The sequence below is a fragment of the Mobula birostris genome, chromosome 4, assembly GCF_030028105.1.
Source record: "Mobula birostris isolate sMobBir1 chromosome 4, sMobBir1.hap1, whole genome shotgun sequence".
Taxonomy (NCBI): Eukaryota; Metazoa; Chordata; class Chondrichthyes; order Myliobatiformes; family Myliobatidae; genus Mobula; species Mobula birostris.
The window spans coordinates 89,398,469-89,417,460 of record NC_092373.1 but is presented as its reverse complement, the minus strand read 5'-3'; the positions used below and the strand labels follow the sequence as shown (position 1 = coordinate 89,417,460).

Below are 18,992 nucleotides of genomic sequence, written 5' to 3'. Positions count from 1 at the left end.
AGATGAGGAAACTTTACTCACACATGGAGTTAATATCAGTAGAACACATTGCCTAAAAGATTTTTTAAATCTTTTTAAGTCAGTAAGTACTTAAAGGAGAGAAAATTGCAAAGCTAAAAGTTAAAGCAGACAGGATTATTTAGACAGCCATACTAAAGAGCTAGCATGAATAGGGTAGGTCAATAGCCTTCTGAGCTGTAACTTTGTATCATTCTAGAATGACATTTACAACTTTGGACACAGTAGGAATGATGGAGTGACCTTTAGTAATATTACCATTTCCTCAATGGGAAAGCAAGGGAATGTTAGTTTGTGGAACTCAACTAAAGGCCAAGGTACATAAGCTGGAAACTTGGTAAAATTTGCCAGAAATTAGATCAGTAAGCAATGATTTATTAATACAATGAGTGAGTTGTAAATGGTTATGGACTCATGAAGAAAATATGGAGAACACCTGGTTAGGGAGCCAAACGTTTGAGAAGATTGTGAGTTAAAGAGCAAATAACACACCACTTAACGTATAAATCAGGAAAAGATTCGAGTACTGCATATTAAAATCTTCAGATACCATTGCTACCGACTAACGTGTCAAATGCAAAGAGGCAAGAAAGGTTGTAAGAAGAGACTTAAAAATTGGAAGCTTGAAGTAACAATAGGTGTTTCCTGAGTTTAATTTCATAATTAATGAGCCATTACAAATTGTTGCTAAGAAAACCATTCTTCCATACAGGTTCACATGAGTGGCTTAAAAAAATACATTGGTTCTCTTGCTCTACAACCTTGTCACGACAAGTCCTTTGGTCAAACTTCTCAACAACAAATATGTTCCATTTCAATAGTTCTGCAATGGCACAGGGTGTTAAAACCTAACCACAAGCAATGGTAGAACCACAGTATCATGACTCACTGTGATCAGGTACAATCTTAATAACAAATATTTTTCAGTGAACCTGTGAACAAAATAAGGCTTCATAATTGACTACTTGCAGTATTGGGAACTTACACTTGCAATATCAGTAAAGCAGATGTCAAAATAACTATCTCAATTCAGGGGCAGGAGTCTTTCTTGAAGTATTCATCCGTTGGCTGAAGAAATAGTCCCACTCTGCCTGGACTGAAGCTCACTTTCGTACCTTTGAAGTTGGGCCCAGAAACCTTCGTTGGGCTCCACAGATGGCCTTACTGATTTCAAATGCTGCAAAAATAAAATACAGAAACACAGCTAAGTAAGTTAGCTCAACTGGAAAGTAACAGAGATTTTACAACCAGGAAGGCATCTGAATTGTTTGATTTTCAGTTTCTGCCTGGGATTATCTGCATATCCTTTGGCATTTTCTTTACCCAGAATTCCTACAAAAAGTAGTGGATATGGCCCAGTCCATCTCAGGTAAACCCGCCCCACTATTGAGCACTTCTACATGAAAGGCTGCTTCTATCATCAGGGACCCCCACCACCCAGGACATGCTCTCTCCTCACTGCTGCCATCAGGAAGAAGGTACAGGAACCTCAGGACTCACTATCAGGCTCTTGAACCAAAGAGGATAACTTTACTGAACTTCACTTGAAATGTTCCCACAAACTATGGGATCATTCTCAAGGACTCTTCATCTCATGTTCTTGATATTTATTGCTTATTTATTTATTATTATTAGTTCTTTCTTTTTGTATTGTGCAGTTTGTTGTCTTTTGCACACTGGTTGAAGCTGTCCAAAGTTGATGCCTCGGTTGATGTGTTATGTCCGCAAGAAAATTAATCTCAAGATTGGATATGGTAACATATATGTACTTTGATAATAAATTTACTTTGAACTTTGTCACTTCCTGCTTTGTTTGCCTCTGTTTGCATTAGAAAGCTGACTATATTAGTAAAAAGAAAAGGGTTTAATTTTACTAGGAATGGCTTGTGCTTCAACCTTCTTACAGCTCTTCCATCAATTTCAATCTATTGTTTAATGGGTTGTAAGGAGGAGACTGGGACTTGGTAGCTCATCAGTTTGGGATAAACAGATAAATTGAACATGAAGCTGGGAGATGAGGTTTCAGGGGAATGATGACAGAATGTTCCAAAGCCATGCTCATTTTTATCAACGGCTAGAGTTTTGTGTAAGCTTATAGTGCAAAGTAAGGCTTGGAACCCAAGAGAAAGTACAAATGATTTCACCTGAAACAGGAATGACCTGTCCTCAGTGGCTCTTCACCCCCACAGTTTAACACTGGCCTACATCTTCTTCCTACTGGAGCCTACTCCTGCTCCTATTTCTTATGTTATGTTCTTATATCAAGCGACCTGTTCTTAGAGTATGAGAGAAAACAATATTTCGGCTTTCTCAATGTTTGTTTTGCCACATTTAATCAAGGCAAAGGATTTATTTACGTATCAGTCAACAAGAAGCCAAGATTTTAAGAAAGCATTGTATTAACTATTATGGAAATGTTCACAGTAACCACAGTTTAAAGCAGCACATAAAAATAAATCATCAGTAAGGAAAGGAAAGGTCAGACCCAGGAGCGATTTAATTTATTTAATGGGAATAATTGAGCAACCTCCTACTTTTACATTTTACCGGTCATCACTCGCCCTTATTGATTTCTGTAAAAGCTAGTTGGTTAATAGCATTATATCCCTTAAGTACATCATGTCTGACAGCATTAAACTCTGAAATAGTGAAGGGCAGCTGCCCATTACCCATAATGCAGAAGCAAAACCTGTTGCTGTGGAAGCTGTCCCATTTACGTTGTGGGAGAATTTCCTCAGTTGCTATTTTTCCTTACTAACGTCTTTGCGTCGCTTTCTCAAAGACGTTGACTTCTGGCTGGCATTAACTCATTCCTGTATTAGCATCTCATTTGAACACCCGTCCTTCATGAGCAGGTCTAGACAGCAGATGTTACCGAGCTTTCAGTAGGAAAGCGGTCATTCAGACCCTTTTATCTGGCAGGCGTTCATTTAAAATAGAACATGTTTGTACCTCATCTCTGTCCATTCACCTTTTCCCCATGTCCCTTGCTACCTTTGCCTGCTTCATACTGCAGAGACTCAATTTCAATCCTGAACATCAGTGTGGTCTGTGTGGAGTTTTCACGTTCAGCCAGTGTTTCCTTGGATGCATTGTTCCTCTCCCACATCCCAAAGACACGGTGAATTAATTGGCAACTGTAATATGATTAGATGAGTAATAGAATCCGGCAGGAAGTCAATGGGAATGTGAGGGGAATGAAATGGGACAGCGTAGGATTTGGGTAAATGGATAATAAATAGTTAACACCGACTCGGTGGGCTAAAGGACCGGTTTCTATTTTATATTCAATTGGTTCCCAGCACCCATTTGCTTGTATATTTCATAATTCCTTACAGCAGAGGAGGTTGCTTGGCCTATTGATTCTATGCCCATTCGCGGAGCAATTCCATCAGTGCAATTCACCAGTGTTTTTCCATGTCGCCTATTGTTTCGCACCTGACCAGCAACTCCCTCCTTTAGAGGAGGCAGAGCAACTTTCACTTCCACATGAAAGAAACTTCACTGTGCCCTAACTCCAACTTCAGATCTGCATCCCTTTGCTCCTGAAATGCCTGTCAAAGAAACTGCACTGTGGAAACATTGAAAAGTGTTTAATAGTTGCATCAAATCACCCACCAAGCTTAGATCCTTGAGGGATACAGGAAGGAAGAGCAACCATCCACAAGCCAACAGAAGCTGATTGTCCACAATCCCTGTAATTGACTGCGCTGCTCCAGGGTTGGTTAGGAGATCTGATTTTCCACTTCTACTCATTAGCCAGTGACTACTGTGTGTGTGTGTGTGTGTGTGTGTGTGTGTGTGTGTGTGTGTGTGTGCGCGCGCACGCGCGCGCATGTCTGTCTGGCTGTCTGTATGTGCGTGTGTGCATTTGCTCACATTCTGTGACCACTTGTTTGGGTTATATCTCCACAGCACATCATTTCATTTGGAGGGCTCCTTTCAAGCACATATCAGAGTATGAAGAAATCAACTGAAAATAAGAACTTGCCTTCTCACCAGTAAGTCTGGTAACATTTTATAAATCGCTGTTGAACATTTTGCACAGTACGCTTGAGGAGAATTGTTAATGGCGGAAAGGATCTGTCATGTGTTGAACTAGGTATAAGGGACTTACGGAGACAGGAGAGAAGAAACATTGTTCTCCTTGGAATGAGAAAGTTAAAGGCAAACTTAACTGAAGTATTCATAATCATGCAGGGTCCTGATAAATTACCTGGAAAGAAATGGCTTTAATGGCTGGAAGATCAGAAGAAATAATTAATGAAAGAGCCAAGGGGGACTGATGAGCAGATTTTTTTTCTGTGTGAATGTTATGATTTAGAATTGCACTTTTGGAAAGGACAGAAATGTATTCAGCAGTAACTTTCAAATGGGCAGATCATAGATTCATGGAATTAAGATGTTTCACTAAGATTCTGTCTAGATCAGAGAGAGGATGCTATAAGGAGAAGTTGGATGAAAAATTAGCTGTTATATTCAGAGTGGTGGAGCTGAGGGGAGCCCTGATATGATAAGCATTGGGAGAGTAGACAGCAGGTGCCTTTCTCCCAGTGTCAGAGGGCATGCATTTAAGGTGAGAGGGGGTAAGTTCACAGGAACTGTGCAGGGCAAGATTCTTTTTTACTCCGAGAGTGAGAGTGCCTGGAGTGCTGGTGGAGGCAGATAAAATAAAGACATTTAAGAGGCTCTTAGAGAGGCACGCAAATGTGCAGAGGATGGAGGGATGTGGGCCATATGCAAGCAGAAGGGATTAGTGTCAATTAGGCATCTTTAGTTTAATTAGTTTGGCACAATATTGAGAGCCAAAGAGCCTGAAATTGTGCTGCACTCTGCTCTGCACTGTAGAATTACAGATTCTCTGGCCATTGAATATATAGTTGAAAAGGAATGGGGAAACTATCTTGTGTAACTGGATAGCCCACCTGAAGGATTAGCATGAGCGTGAGAGGCTGAATGCCCTGCGGTTAGCCTTCATGACGGAACAATAAAGGGGGCTGGATCAACCACTTAAGTTATGTACTTATCCGTTGGGAATTCCCCGCTGACCTCACTCTGTGACGCTTGTCCACTCCCTCACTCACCTCGAACGCTTCTTGGAGAGAGAGGTGCCTGCATTTCATGAGGTAGGCGATGCAGATGGACGCTGAGCGGCTGCGTCCATTCTTGCAGTACACCAGGGTCCTGCCGCCGGCCCTGCCAGCATCTTCGATGGCATCGGCACACCTGTCGAAGTACTTGTAAAGGTTCTCGGCAGGGTCGTCGAAGACGGGGACGCGCAGGGTGCCCACCCTCAGCCCCGGGAAGGGCTGCTGCTTTGACACATTGATGCAAAATGTCACCCCCTCTCCCAAGAGGAGGTTGTCATCACAGGCCGACCGCGAGTTGCTGATGAACAATGAGTCAGTGAGCTTGCACAGATGAAGCATTGGAAGAGAGAGTCCACAAGCTCCACCAATAAAAAGTGATGCCTTGTGGAAGGGTGAGTCTACCTGGAGGAGGACTCAGTCCCAACAACATTCCATGTTGGGGCAAACACGCAAATAACAATGGCATTCCTTGCACTTGAAGTGCTTCTCTGTGCAGGCTGCCTTGAACTCCCACTGAAGTGAATGTCTGTAATGAAGCTGCTATATTTACAGCGAAGTCATGGCTTGGAAGGATTCTACCAGGTCCTAATGCCCCTCCTGTTTGCAGGCAAAACAATAAATCACATTGACAGAGAAATTACTGCCTTTCCTTTTCGATGTTCTTCAGCTGAAAATGGCTTTTATTTATAATCCTGAGACCGGCCTTATTGCACTTTATCGTTTAGCTGAACAACACGTTGTAGCATTTACAGTTCATTCTGTGCTGTCATTTTTGTTTACCTTGTCCTCCCTCAATGCACTGTGTAATGATTGATCTGTATGAACATATGCAAGATGAGCTTTTCACTGTATCATGGGTTATACGATAATAACAAGTATCATTTCCAATAAAAAGCTAATTACATGCCACTCTCTGTATCTGACTGGATCCTTCCCTTAACCAGAGATGGGACCTCCGCACAGGAAGATGTCATTAACTGTGTAACAGTGGGACATTTCAGAGCGATCTGGAGTACACTGTCCTGGGAGAGCTTGTTATTGGGCACTCTCAGAACAACCTGGTCTTTGCAAGTGGATTAATATTTGAAGGGGAGAAAAGTAGCCAGATACTTCTTTGCAAGTTTGAAAGGGCAATGTGGTGGCACACAAATTAGTGCTGAAATGGTCTTGAACCAGTCTAATAGTCATAGTCATACTTTATTGATCCCAGGGGAAATTGTTTTTCGTTACAGTTGCACCATAAATAATTAAATAGTAATATGTAAATTATGCCAGGAAATAAGTCCAGGACCAGCCTATTGGCTCAGGGTGTCTGACCCTCCAAGGGAAGAGTTGTAAAGTTTGATGGCCACAGACAGGAATGACTTCCTATGACGCTCTGTGTTGCATCTCAGTGGAATGAGTCTCTGGCTGAATGTACTCCTGTGCCCACCCAGTACATTATGTAGTGGATGGGAGACATTGTCCAATATGGCAGGGATAACAATTGTGTTATCCCTGTGACATAGGTAGGTAGGCAGGATGGTGAAGAAGGCATTAGGCATGTTTGACCTCGTCACTCGGGGCATTGCGTTCAAGGGTGGGGATGCCATGTTACAAGTGACCAAAATGTTGCATACTTCTTGTTAACCTGCTGTAGCAAGGGTGTCAATAATCTGGAAAGGGTACAAAAATGTCTTACAAGAACGTTACTAAGACTGGAGAATAAGAGGCTGGATAGGCTAGGACTTTTCTCTCTTGAGCATAGGAGACTGAGTGGTGACTTTGTCGAGGTTTATAAAATGTATTTCCTTTATCCTATAGTTCGTACACAATCCTCACAACAGTACCTGATCTCCAGACAGCTCCTTTATCCTATAGTTCATACACGATCCTCACAACAGTACCTGATCTCCAGATAGCCACAGTTCCTGATTTGCCATATCCAACTCACAATCCCCATGCACGAAAAGTACTATCTTTATACACAACTGCCCCTCCCTAGCACTGAATACTGATCTCCTTCTGCCTGCCAATTGCTCGTCCTTATCCATCCCCACTCCACCTGTTGGTCTTTTCAACACCTCAGTCACAGGAAAGATCCAATCAAACGATTGACCAGCTGACTCCCTGTCCCTCCGCTTTTCAATCCCAGTCTGCTTAAGGAGTACTGCACTTCCCAATGATGTACAAGAGCTACTGCCTACTTTGAGGCAATGGGCCTTGAGCACATATAAACTTTCACTGAAGATAAAAGACCAGCTTGCCCAACCTCTACATCGTTTGGGGTGTAATCGAATTTGTAGGTGTTTTCGTAAATGAGAACGTGTACCCAGCAGGCTCAAGGACAGAATCTATATTGCACTTATAAGACTCCTGAGCAGACCTCTTATTTGATGAAGATGAATTCTTGATCTCTCTGTCGACCTCATCATAACCCTTGCACTTTATTTGTCCTTATATACTACATGTTCCCTGTAACCTTTAACACCATGTTCTGAAATGTTTTTACCCTTTTGTCCTACTTCAATGTACTTGGAACAGAGAAACATAGAAACATAGAAAGTAGGTGCAGGAGTAGGCCATTTGGCCCTTCGAGCTTGCACCGCCATTCAGTTTGATCATGGCTGATCATCCAACTCAGAACCCTGTACCTGCCTTCTCTCCACACCCCCTGATCCTTTTAGCCAGAAGGGCCATATCTAACTCCCTCTTAAATATAGCCAATGAACTGGCCTCAACTGTTTCCTGTGGCAGAGAATTCCACAGATTCACCACTCTCTGGGTGAAGAAGTTTTTCCTCATCTCGGTCCTAAAAGGCTTCCCCTTTATCCTCAAACTGTGACCCCTCATTCTGGACTTCCCCAACATTGGGAACAATCTTCCTGCATCTAGCCTGTCCAATCCCTTTAGAATTTTATACGTTTCATTAAGATCCCCCCCTCAATCTTCTAAATTCCAGCAAGTATAAGCCTAGTCGATCCAATCTTTCATCATATGAAAGTCCTGCCATCCCAGGAATCAATCTGGTGAACCTTCTTTGTACTCCCTCTATGGCAAGAATGTCTTTCCTCAGATTAGGGGACTAAAACTGCAGATAATACTCCAGGTGTGGTCTCACCAAGGCATTGTACAACTGCAGTAGAACTTCTCTGCTCCTGTACTCGAATCCTCTTGATATGTATGCCAGCAAGTATGGAATGATCTGGCTGGACGGTATGCAAATAAAATCTTTCTACTGTACATGTGACAATGTCCAATTGAGTTAATTGTCATGTACACAAGTACAGGTATACACAGGTGCAACGAAAATTTTACTTGCAAAAGTATCACAGGCACATAGCATCACATAAGTTGAATTCACAAGAAAAACATAAATTATGTACATTTTACAAGAAAAAAAACACAATTAGAACAAAAAAAAGGTCCCTTATAATGCAGAGCGATCAGAGTGGTCATAGTATTACTAAACTGTAGCAGTGATTAAGGTTTTGTCTGGTGGTTCAAGAAACAGCCATTGAAGGGAACCAGTTGGTGAGAGACTTCGGGGTTCTATACCTCCTGCCTAATGATAGATGCGAAAAGATGGCATGGCACAGATGTTGGGGATCTTTGATGATGGATGTTTCCTTCCTGACATAGCGTCTCATGTAGACACCAGCAGTGGTGGGGAGGGATGTGCTGATGATATGTTAGGCAGAGTCCAGCACTCTGCGGCTTCTCACATTTCTGTTCATTCTAATTGTTGTACCAGACTATGATGTAATCTGTCAGGACACTTTCAACAGAACATCTGCAGAAGTTTGCTTTTTTAAATATATAAAGAGTGTTTGGTGATAAGTCAAACTTCCTTAACCTTTTAAGCAAAGAAGATATATAAAGCAAACAAATAATAAACCAATTACTAAACCCAGGAGTGGTAGGACAGTGCAAGTTAGGATCAGGCAGTAGAGTTGTAGATTTTATTGAGTTTGAAATGAGGAAGGACTGAGAAATCTGTTGCAATCATCTATAAGCAGCAAAGGATAAGGTTGCCAGCGGCTTATGAGTCAAGGCAGGGCCGGCACCATATGGGTTGCTACGGAGACAGGAATAGGAGGCCTAAGCAATGATCTCACTACACGATCCAAAATAACACCAAGGTCTGTTTCAGTTTCTGACAGGTACCAGGAAGGAGGGTGAAGACACGGCTGAGAGTAGAGCAGGAACCCATGGTGACCTCAGTCTTCGCAACATTCAGCTATCCAAATGTTTGCTCTTCTAGTATTATAGATCGGATAAACTGTGTGGAAATCTGGTGACATCAGGAGGGAGAGTCTGCTGTCAGCAGCAAATGTGTAGAAAATAGAACTGTATTTCTAGTTGCTAAAAGGTAGTTGGGAAAATGTAGGGAGCCATCAGAGCTCATCAGCGGATATCAGAGGTAACAGTGTGGGATAGGGACAGTTCTCAAATGACAGGGGGAGCGCCAGGGATTGTGCTCCCAACCAGCTGGAACAAAGGTTGATTGTCCGTGCTGAAGGCTGTAGAGCAGTTGAGAAGGAAGAGCTGACAACGTGCTTGTTGTACAATCCCACAAGGTGGCATTAGTGGCCATTCTGGTAATGTGACAGCACAGGAAGCACAGTGGTGGAAACTCCTTCAATCAGTTCTGAGTAGGATCTGTGTGGCTTTGGCAAAATGCAGCACAATCAATGACTATGAAGGAGAATGGAAGCTTGCAAATGTGGAGCAAGAAGGGTCGGTATTTTTGTGAAGGTTAATAGCAGCAGGTTTGAGGGTGAAAGCAGCATCATGTGGAAGGTGACAGACATTAATAACATCACCATGGGTTGGAGGAGAAATTGGGGAGTCAAGAGTTAGGGTTGAGGTAGCAGGAGATGGAACTTATTGGCAATGAGATTGAGAAGGCACGGAAAATGACAGAGAAAGGTGCAAGTTTGGAGGTATCATCAGCAAGAGGAGAAGATACCCTCAATCTTGGTGACAAGGAAATCCATGGAATTCCTTCTGTGTGTGACTTCTATTTGGAAAGGAGTTTAAGAAGAACACTTGAAGGAGAGGAAAGAAGCTAAATGTTTCTTGCAGTTTGGAAAGGGTAACATGGTGGCACACCAGTTGGTGCAGGATTGGTTCTGACCTTAGGTGCTGTCTGATTAGAGTTCGTGTGTCCTCCCTGTGACAAAGGTAGGTGAAGAAGGCATCAGACATTGGGGGGCACCGAATAGGGGAGTGGTGATGCCACATTACAACTGAAGAAGATGTTGGTAAGGCTACATTTGGAGTATTGCGTATATTCTGGATGTCAATAAGCTGGAAAGGGTGCAAAAAAGATTTACAATGATGTTACTCAGACTTACAAAAGTCTGTAGATTCTGGAAATCCAAATCAATACACACAAAATGCTGGAGGTACTCAGCAGGACAGGCAGCATCTATGCATGTTCCAGCCAAGACCCTTCCTCAGGACTGAGAAAGAAGGGGGAAGATGCCAGAATAAAAAGGTAGGTGAGGGGAAAGAGGCTAGCTGGAAGGTGATAGGTGAAGCCTGGTGGGTGGGAAAGGTCAAAGGCTGGAGAAGAAAGAATCTGATAAAAAAAAAAGTGGACAATAGGAGAAATGGAAGAAAGAGTCTTACTCAGAGTGGAGGTTTTGAGTTATAAGAGGAGGCTGAATAGGCTAGGAAGTTTTTTCACTGAACATAGGAGGCTGCAAGGTGACCTTGTAGAGTTTATCAAATCATGAGGTGCATAGAAAAAGTGAACAGCCACAATCTTTTCCACAGGGTGGGGGAGCCAAAAATTAGAAGACATACATTTAAACTGTGAAGGGAAAGATTTAAAAGGGACCTGAAGGGCAACTTCATCACAAAGAGAGTGGTGTGTATAAGGGTAGTGCTGCCAGTGGAAGTGGTGGAGGCAGATACAATTATGAAATTTCATAGACATTTGGACAATTACATGGATAGAAAGTGTTTAGAGGGACATGGGCCAAATGCTGGCAAGAAGAACTCAGTCAGTTTGGCCACTTGTTCAGCATAGTTGGCCGAGGAGCTTGTTTTCTGTCTGTGACTCTGCAATGTGCTGGCATCCTTTGGGTGCTCCAGATTTCTTCCACATCTCAAAGATGTGCTAGTAGGTTAACTATCTGCTCTTTTGTGTAGGTAAAAATCAAATGGAAGTGAGAGAGCTTTTCGGGTCTATAGGATGGGGAATGGAATTCATGGGGTTTCTCTGTTGGCAGCTAGCATTTTAATGGATGATAGCTTATTACTGTCATGTGTACCGATATAGTGAAAAGCTAATGGTGTCATAAGGGGGCACTGGGAGCGGACCCAAATGCAAGACACAGACACTGAAGAACAAGGAATAGGACTAGGACGAGAGTTAGGCAAGAAAAGTGGGGAGAAAAGGACACTGGACATGACACAGGCCCTGGACCAGACAAGGATACAGGGCCTGGACTAGGACTTGACTAGGATAGCAGAACCAGAACATGGAACTTGGAACTAGCAACCTGGGCTTGGACTCCGAGCCAGAGACTGGACAAGGACCCAGAACCTGAGTCTAGACTCAGTTTCGGGCCCCAGAGCTAAGCAAGGACATGACGTGGCTTCAGGACTGGACATGGCTTGGGTTTCTTCGAGGATTGGGTATGGACTCTGAGCCAGAGACTGGGCTAGGACCCAGAACCTGGGACTTGACTCGGGCTCGGACTCCAGAACTAGGTGAGGACAAGACATGGTTACAGGACGAGGAGAGGCAACAGGACTGGACGTGAGACTCCTAGACAGGACAAGGGAACCTCCAGCACAGGATAAGGGAACCCCTGCACCAGGCTGGGCGAGACACATGGACAAGACAAGAACACAAAGCCGTGGCTTGGACAGGAAAAGGTTCTTGGACGTGGCTAGGACTGGACGAGTCCCCGAACTCTTGACTTTGTCAAGGGGGCGACGGGAACACAGAGCCTCGGTCGAGGGGGCGACGGGAACACAGAGCCTCGGTCGAGGGGGCGACGGGAACACAGAGCCTCGGTCGAGGGGGCGACGGGAACACAGAGCCTCGGTCGAGGGGGCGACGGGAACACAGAGCCTCGGTCGAGGGGGCGACGGGAACACAGAGCCTCGGTCGAGGGGGCGACGGGAACATGAAACACAGAGCCAGGACCCCTCCTTGGAAACAGGACGTAGGACCTGGACTCATACACAGAATGCAGAATACAACGAGACAGTTCTCAACACAAGGCAGCTGCAGACAGCCAGACCTACCTAGCGAAGGCATGGACACAGAGACAGTTCAAAACAACAATAGACAGTTCCTTATCTTGCTCCAGCGATGGAACTTGACAGCGGTGCAGGCAGGGTTACAGGCAAGGCAAGGCTGCAGACGAGGCAAGGTGAGGCAAGGCTTCAGATGAGGTGAGGTGAGGCTTCAGACGAGGCACAGCAGCAGAAGGAAGGGGAAGGGATTCAGACAGGAGGTATGGACAGAAACACTCCAGTAGCCAGAGGCTGAATCCTGAAGGTATATGTGAAGCCAGCCCAAATGAGAATCAGCTGCCTCAACAGAAACTGAAGCAAACCAGAAAACCTGGAATAAGGAACATGGACCGGACCGTGAACCGGAATGCGGATTTCACGGACTGGACCATGACAAATGGTTGTATGCCATCCGGGCAGATTGTTCCGTGTGTAAACACATCAAGGTAGTACACAAGGAAAACAATATAGTGTTACACTTACAGAGAACATACAGTGCAGGCAGACAAATCAAGTGCAAGGAAAATGACAAGAGAGACTGAGAGTTCATCTTTATCATACAAGAGATCCTTTCAAGAATCTAATAACAGCAGGGTAGAAGCTGTCTTCGAGTCTGATAGTACATGTTTTTTACGCTTTTGGAAGAGTGAGAGGAGAGAATGTCCGGGGTAGGAGGGGTCATTGACTATGTTAGCTGCTTTTTGAGGTAGTGGGAAGAGAGGACAGAATCAATAGAGGAGAGACTGGTCTGTATTATGGACTGAGCTATGTTCATAAATCTATGCAACTTCATAAATTCTTGGCCAGATAAGTTCTCATAACAAATGGTCATGCATTTGGATAGGATGCTTTCTGTGGTGCATCCATAAAAATAGTTGAGGGTCATTGGAGAGATGCTGACCTTATTGAAGAAGAAGAAGCACTGATATGCTTTCTTACCCATAGATTCCATGTGAACTTGAGGGACCAAAAGTCGGACAAGTAGGATTCTGAAACTGCAGGTACAATGCAACTTGGGACAGAGCTGTATCTGAAGATAATAGGATCGATAGTAGAGATAGTGTGTTCAAGAAAGGAAACTTGTTCATGAAGGGAAATAGGGATAATCCTGGGAATTATAGACAGTTGAGTCTCTCAGCAGGTGGTAGTGAAGTTATCAGGAAGGATTCTTAGTGGAAGGATTTATAACTATTTTCTGAAAGTGTGGCCTAATTAGGAACAGTCAGCATGGCTTTGCATGGGGCAGGTCATGCCTTACTAATGTGATGGAATTTTTTGAGGAGGTGACCAAGGTGTCAATGAAGATAGAGCAGTTGAATTTGTCTACATAGATTTTAGTAAGGCATTCAACAAGGTCCCTCATGGCAGGCTCATGCAGAAGATTAGAACATAGAACATTATAGAAAGCATATGGAGGCCTTCGAGTGGGTTCAGAAGAGGCTTACCAGGATGCTGCCTGGGTTAGAGGGCATGTTGCTACACTGAGAGTTGGATCAAACTAATGACATTTAAGAGGCTCTTAGATAGGCATATGAATATGGGGAGAATGAGGGGATATGTATCATCAAAAAGGATTAGGTGTCATTAGTTCAATTAGTTTGGCACAATGTGAGGAGCTGAACAGCTTATTCTTGTAGTGTACTGTACAATGGTCTGTGGTGGGAGTGGAGAAAAGAGAAGTAATCAGTTGTGACACCCTAAGTTATGTTAGAGATGATTAGCACACTAATTAACAGCAATAGATGGCAGCAAGGGTTACCTGACCTTCACCTCTACACTTTCCAATGACTGAGTTTGTCCTGATAACATTATGAGGACAATTGCATCACTTTAATCACCAGAAGCAATGAGATCAGACAGCTAGGCTCAAAAGTTAGAAACCCCATCAGATAATTAAAATCCAACAAAATTAGAAATGCTCTGCAGGTTGGGCAATAATATGAAAGGTCAGAGAGTTGAAATATGAAATTGTTTCTCTCCCCAGACGTGATGAACATCCCCTGTTTTTATTTTGGTTTTCCAACATCTGAGATTTTTTGTTTGCATTTGAACCAGACAAGTATTCACGGTGCACTGAGTAAGTTATCTGGCAAAACGCCTGCCTGTCTTCTTAGGGGCAGGGGTTTCGATAACATGTGATCACATGCACCGGGTTCAAGCCCTTTTCATGCAACACAACAAGCACTTCTGAGGGGAGGCAGTGGTGGGGACAGTCAAAAACCCATGGAGATTAAGAACACTTGCCCTTAGGAACAAGGCCAAGCTATTTAAGTCCAAGGTTGTCCAGAGATATTTCATCAGAACAGGATGATTAAAGTGAGTGTGAATCAAAGAGTGCTTCGTATCCCTGGTACTGCAAAACAGTTCAAGAATGGACATAGCTGTGATTCCTCCACGGTTCCATCGCTTTTCTCTGTCTGAGCCCACCCGCCAGAAGTATCATGCTGATGGGATGCCACACAACTACCAGAACTTAAGTTCCGGTATAACACACACAAAACGCTGGAAGAAATCAGCAGATCAGGCAGCATCTATGGAAAAGAATAAACTGTTGTTGGTTCACGCTGTGACCCTTTATCAGGAGTGGAAGGGAAGGGACAAGAGGCCAGAGTAATAAAAGTGAGGAGAGGGGAAGGAAGACAAGATAGAAGGTGACAGGTGATGCCAGCTGGGTGGAGGAAGGGTGAAGTAAGAGGCTGGGGGGTGATAAGCAGAAAAGCAAAGAGCTGGAGAAGAAGGAATCTGAAAGGAGAGAGAAGTGGATCATGGGAGAAAGAGTAGGAGGCAGGGTACCAGGGGAAGGTAATATACAGGTGAGGAGAAGAGGTAAGGGACCAGAGTGGGGAAATAAAGAAGGGAAGGGGAGAGGAAAAATTACTGGAAGTTGGAGAAATCGATGTTTATGTCTTCAGGTTGGATGCTACCTATGAGGTGTTGCTCCTCCAACCTGAGATTGGCCTCATCATGACGGTAGAGGAGGCTGTGGACCAACATGTCAAAACAGGAATGAGGTTAGGTATTGGAGTGGCTAGCCAGCGGGAAATTCCACAATTTCCAAATGGAACTGTGGTGCTTGACAAAGTGGTCTCCCAACCTATGGTTTTACCAAGGAGGCTGCATGGGGAACACCGAGTACAGTAGATGACACCAACAGATTTACAGGTGAAGTGTTGCATCGCTTGGATAGACTGTTTTGAGGCCCTGAATGGAGATGAGGGAGGAAGTGAATGGGGAGGAGTAGCACTTCTCCTGGTTGCGGAAGTAAGGGCTGGGAGGGAGATTAGTGGGGAGGGACAAATAGATGAGGGAATCATGAAGGAAGCTATTCCTGTGGAAAGTAGAGGGTAGACAGGGGAAGGTAAGGATGTGTTTAGTGGTAGAGACCCATTGAAGATGGTGGAATTTGTGGAGAATGATGTTTCTGGATGCGGAGGCTGATAGGGTGGTAGGTAAGGACACGAGAGGCTCTATCACTATTAGGGTGACAGGAGGATAGGGTAAGCCTGGACATACAGGAAATGGAGGAGATGCTGGTGAGGGCAGCATCAATAGTGGGTGGGGGGGTGGATCTGGTTGGGTCTATTGTCAAGAAAAAAGCAGGAAGCTTTAAAGCTTTCTTGATGTGGATAGAAGTGCTTGAGGACTGGATATCCATGGTAAAAATAACTTAAGTTATTTCAGTTAAGTAACTTATGTTTCACTCCTGAGTCAGCATTCACATGGAATACGTTATAAATGGACAATAATAATTCGGCATTTCAACTGACAGATTATTCCACAAAACCCAATGGAAACAGAAAGTGTTCAAGAATACAGGTTGAAGAATACTATAGGACTTTAGCAGCTAGTTTTAAAAATGTGAGAGCATTTCTACTGCAATACTTATTCAACTAGAATAGATAAAAAATATTGTTTGTGGCCCCTAGAAAAAGTGAGCCAAAGGGTGTATCTTAATCCTTATCTCCTCTTCTGCCTATACACAGATGAAAAATTACCTTAGCATTAGTCTTTCAATGGAAGTAAGAGACTTACTTAACTCTAACACCATTTTCTTTCTAATCTCCATTTCCACTTCACTGCAAAACTGACAAAGTGATGTGTTGCTTGCCTAATGTTCTGGTTATTTATGATAGTAAGTAGGTCTCATTGTCAACAATAATTGGTGGAACAACATTTACTGTGATGTTCATCTTGCAGGTCATATCATTCAGATCAGGATACTCCTCTGAGTGAGTGAATAATACCAGTTGGGAAGCCATTCAATCAGATTCACTCAAATTAATAAAAGCAAAGAACGGGGAAAACATAGTTTTAATTTAAGCATGTTCCACCACTCAGCGGATATCACTGATAATCTATTTCATGTACCTGTCTTTGCCCTGTGATGGTATTTCCACAAAGACCTAAAATCAAAAGGAGATTTTAAGCCCTATGGGTACCCTCATTATAGGATGGTTATTCAATTCAATTCAATTGTCCTTCAAGTGACATGAATACCCATGAAAATAGCCAATTGAGGCAGCGTTACTCCGGGTTCAAGGTGCAAAACACAGTACCAACAGTCACACACACCGCAAAACATACGTAACACATAAAAGATAGCAAGCACATGTAAGATATCAGTAAAATACAGCAACGCAAAAAATAGTCCAGATCCTGGGTCCATGAATGACACAGAAGTCTGCAGTCAACCACACTACAGTATGTACGTTATACCAATCTACTTTCCAAAGACTCTCTCACTTCCTTGTCTTATCTCTGCGCTGAGTTCTAGCTACCAATACCCACTATCTGAGCAGTGGGTTCCCCCATCCTACCAAAGAGGAGCTACTTCCAGCTAATGAAGTAGTTTAAACACAGTTTAATTTATTTTTGATAACGCATGTTTAAATTTAGAAAAATTGTTCATAACACAGATTTAATACTCAGAGGATTTCTGATTTATAAACAATTTCTGAATTCCATAAGGTTTATAAAGTACAAATGATTCACAAACACAGTTACAACTCTAATGAACTAAAAGAACATATCTACAACCAACACACATCAAAGTTGCTGGTGAACGCAGCAGGCCAGGCAGCATCTGTAGGAAGAGGTGCAGTCGACGTTTCAGACCGAGACCCTTCGTCAGGACTAACAGCCTGAAACGTCGACTGCACCTCTTCCTACAGATGCTGCCTGGCCTGCTGCGTTCACCAGCATCCTTGATGTGTGTTGCTTGAATTTCCAGCATCTGCAGAATTCCTGTTCTTTGTGAACATATCTACGTTACAAGTTACAAACAAACGTGATATCTGTTGCAGAAACTGAAGGCTGAGGAATTAATTCTAGTTCTTCTTTCTATCAGCCCGTCTTTCTGTCATCCTCCTTGTTATTTCCATTGTTTTCTAACATTTATACTGTTTTGCTACAAGTTAAGGTTATCTGCCTGTGATGTTTTTCAGATACCTTTGCTGGGACAAAGTAATTCGCACAGATGGTCTAAAAGATGAGGTCAGGGATCACAGGCACACAAAATTAATGTTATGAGGGCTGACTCTCTGAGTACACAAAAATCTCAGCTATTGACTAATCAACTATACCTGTGACCATGTTTGGTGTTCTAAGTGACAAAATCAGTCTGGTCTACAAGCTTCCTTGAACTCAGTCATATTGTTGTCTGGATTGATACAGCCCAGTTAACATAACCCCATTGTTTTACATTGTTTAAAAATGGGGCTGCAAGACCTCACAGTTTACTGATTTACAACAAGAAGCTGAGCAAGAAATATTGCTTAGAAGTTTAACTTTGTTCAAAACAACTCTGACGCTTCGGAAATGTCATGCTGCTGTGCTAGCAATAAGCTTCTCAGGCTCTGAACAGTGAATGTTCATCATAGTCCCATATCTCCTTCAATCTGTTTGGTTAGCACGTTTTGTCAATCTCATGTTTAAAATTAACAGTTGGCCTAGTATCAATTGCCTTTTACAAAAGAGATTTCCAAAGTCATATCTCCCTCTATGTTATGGAAGTGCTGACAAAATATTACTGGTAGGATTGCCCTTCATACTTAGCCCCTCTCCTTAAATCTCAGTCGCAAGCCAGTAGACATATTTCCCTTCTCTCCATCAGAGCAGTTCCCTTATCAGTTTGAAGACTTCCATCAAGTTAACCATTAACATTCCCAATTCCAAACAATCCCAATTCTGAAATCACTCCTTCTAATTTACCTTCAGACTACCAACGCCAAGACTTAGAGTCACTGAGTCATGGAGCACGGAAATAGGCCCCTTGGCCCAACTAGTCTCTGCTGACCACAGCACCCTCTCTGCTGGTCCTAGGTTCCTGCACTCACTCCATAACCTTCTGAGCTGCACCGCCTCCCTGAAAACACCTATCCAAATGTCTCTTAAATATTGCAATTTTACCCACCGGACAATCCTGCCTTTTGCGCCTGGCAGAGTGAAGATGCTTGACAAAGCGACTTGCCAGTCTCAATCCTGTCTCACTGATGCAAAGAAAACCACGCTGGGAGCACTGGATAAAAAGATAAGCCTAACAGACTTGCAGGCAAAGTGTTGCCTCACCTGGAAGAACCATTTGGGGCCCTGATGGTGATGAGGGAGGAGGTATAAGGCAGGCAAAGCACTTGTCACACTTACAGG

The 18,992-nt window shown here is 43.3% G+C and overlaps 1 protein-coding gene across 1 annotated transcript; it reads right to left on the bottom strand.

Annotated features, from left to right (window-relative positions):
- Positions 1-725: 725 nt before the first annotated feature.
- Positions 726-5,537, bottom strand: dusp28 (dual specificity phosphatase 28). The gene is made up of 2 exons (XM_072254662.1): positions 5,103-5,537; positions 726-1,195 (listed from the first exon to the last, which is right to left on the bottom strand). Exons 1-2 carry the CDS (start codon positions 5,445-5,447, stop codon positions 1,076-1,078), a joined length of 465 nt encoding a protein of 154 aa, XP_072110763.1. The 5' UTR covers positions 5,448-5,537; the 3' UTR covers positions 726-1,075.
- Between the last annotated feature and the right edge of the window lie 13,455 nt (positions 5,538-18,992).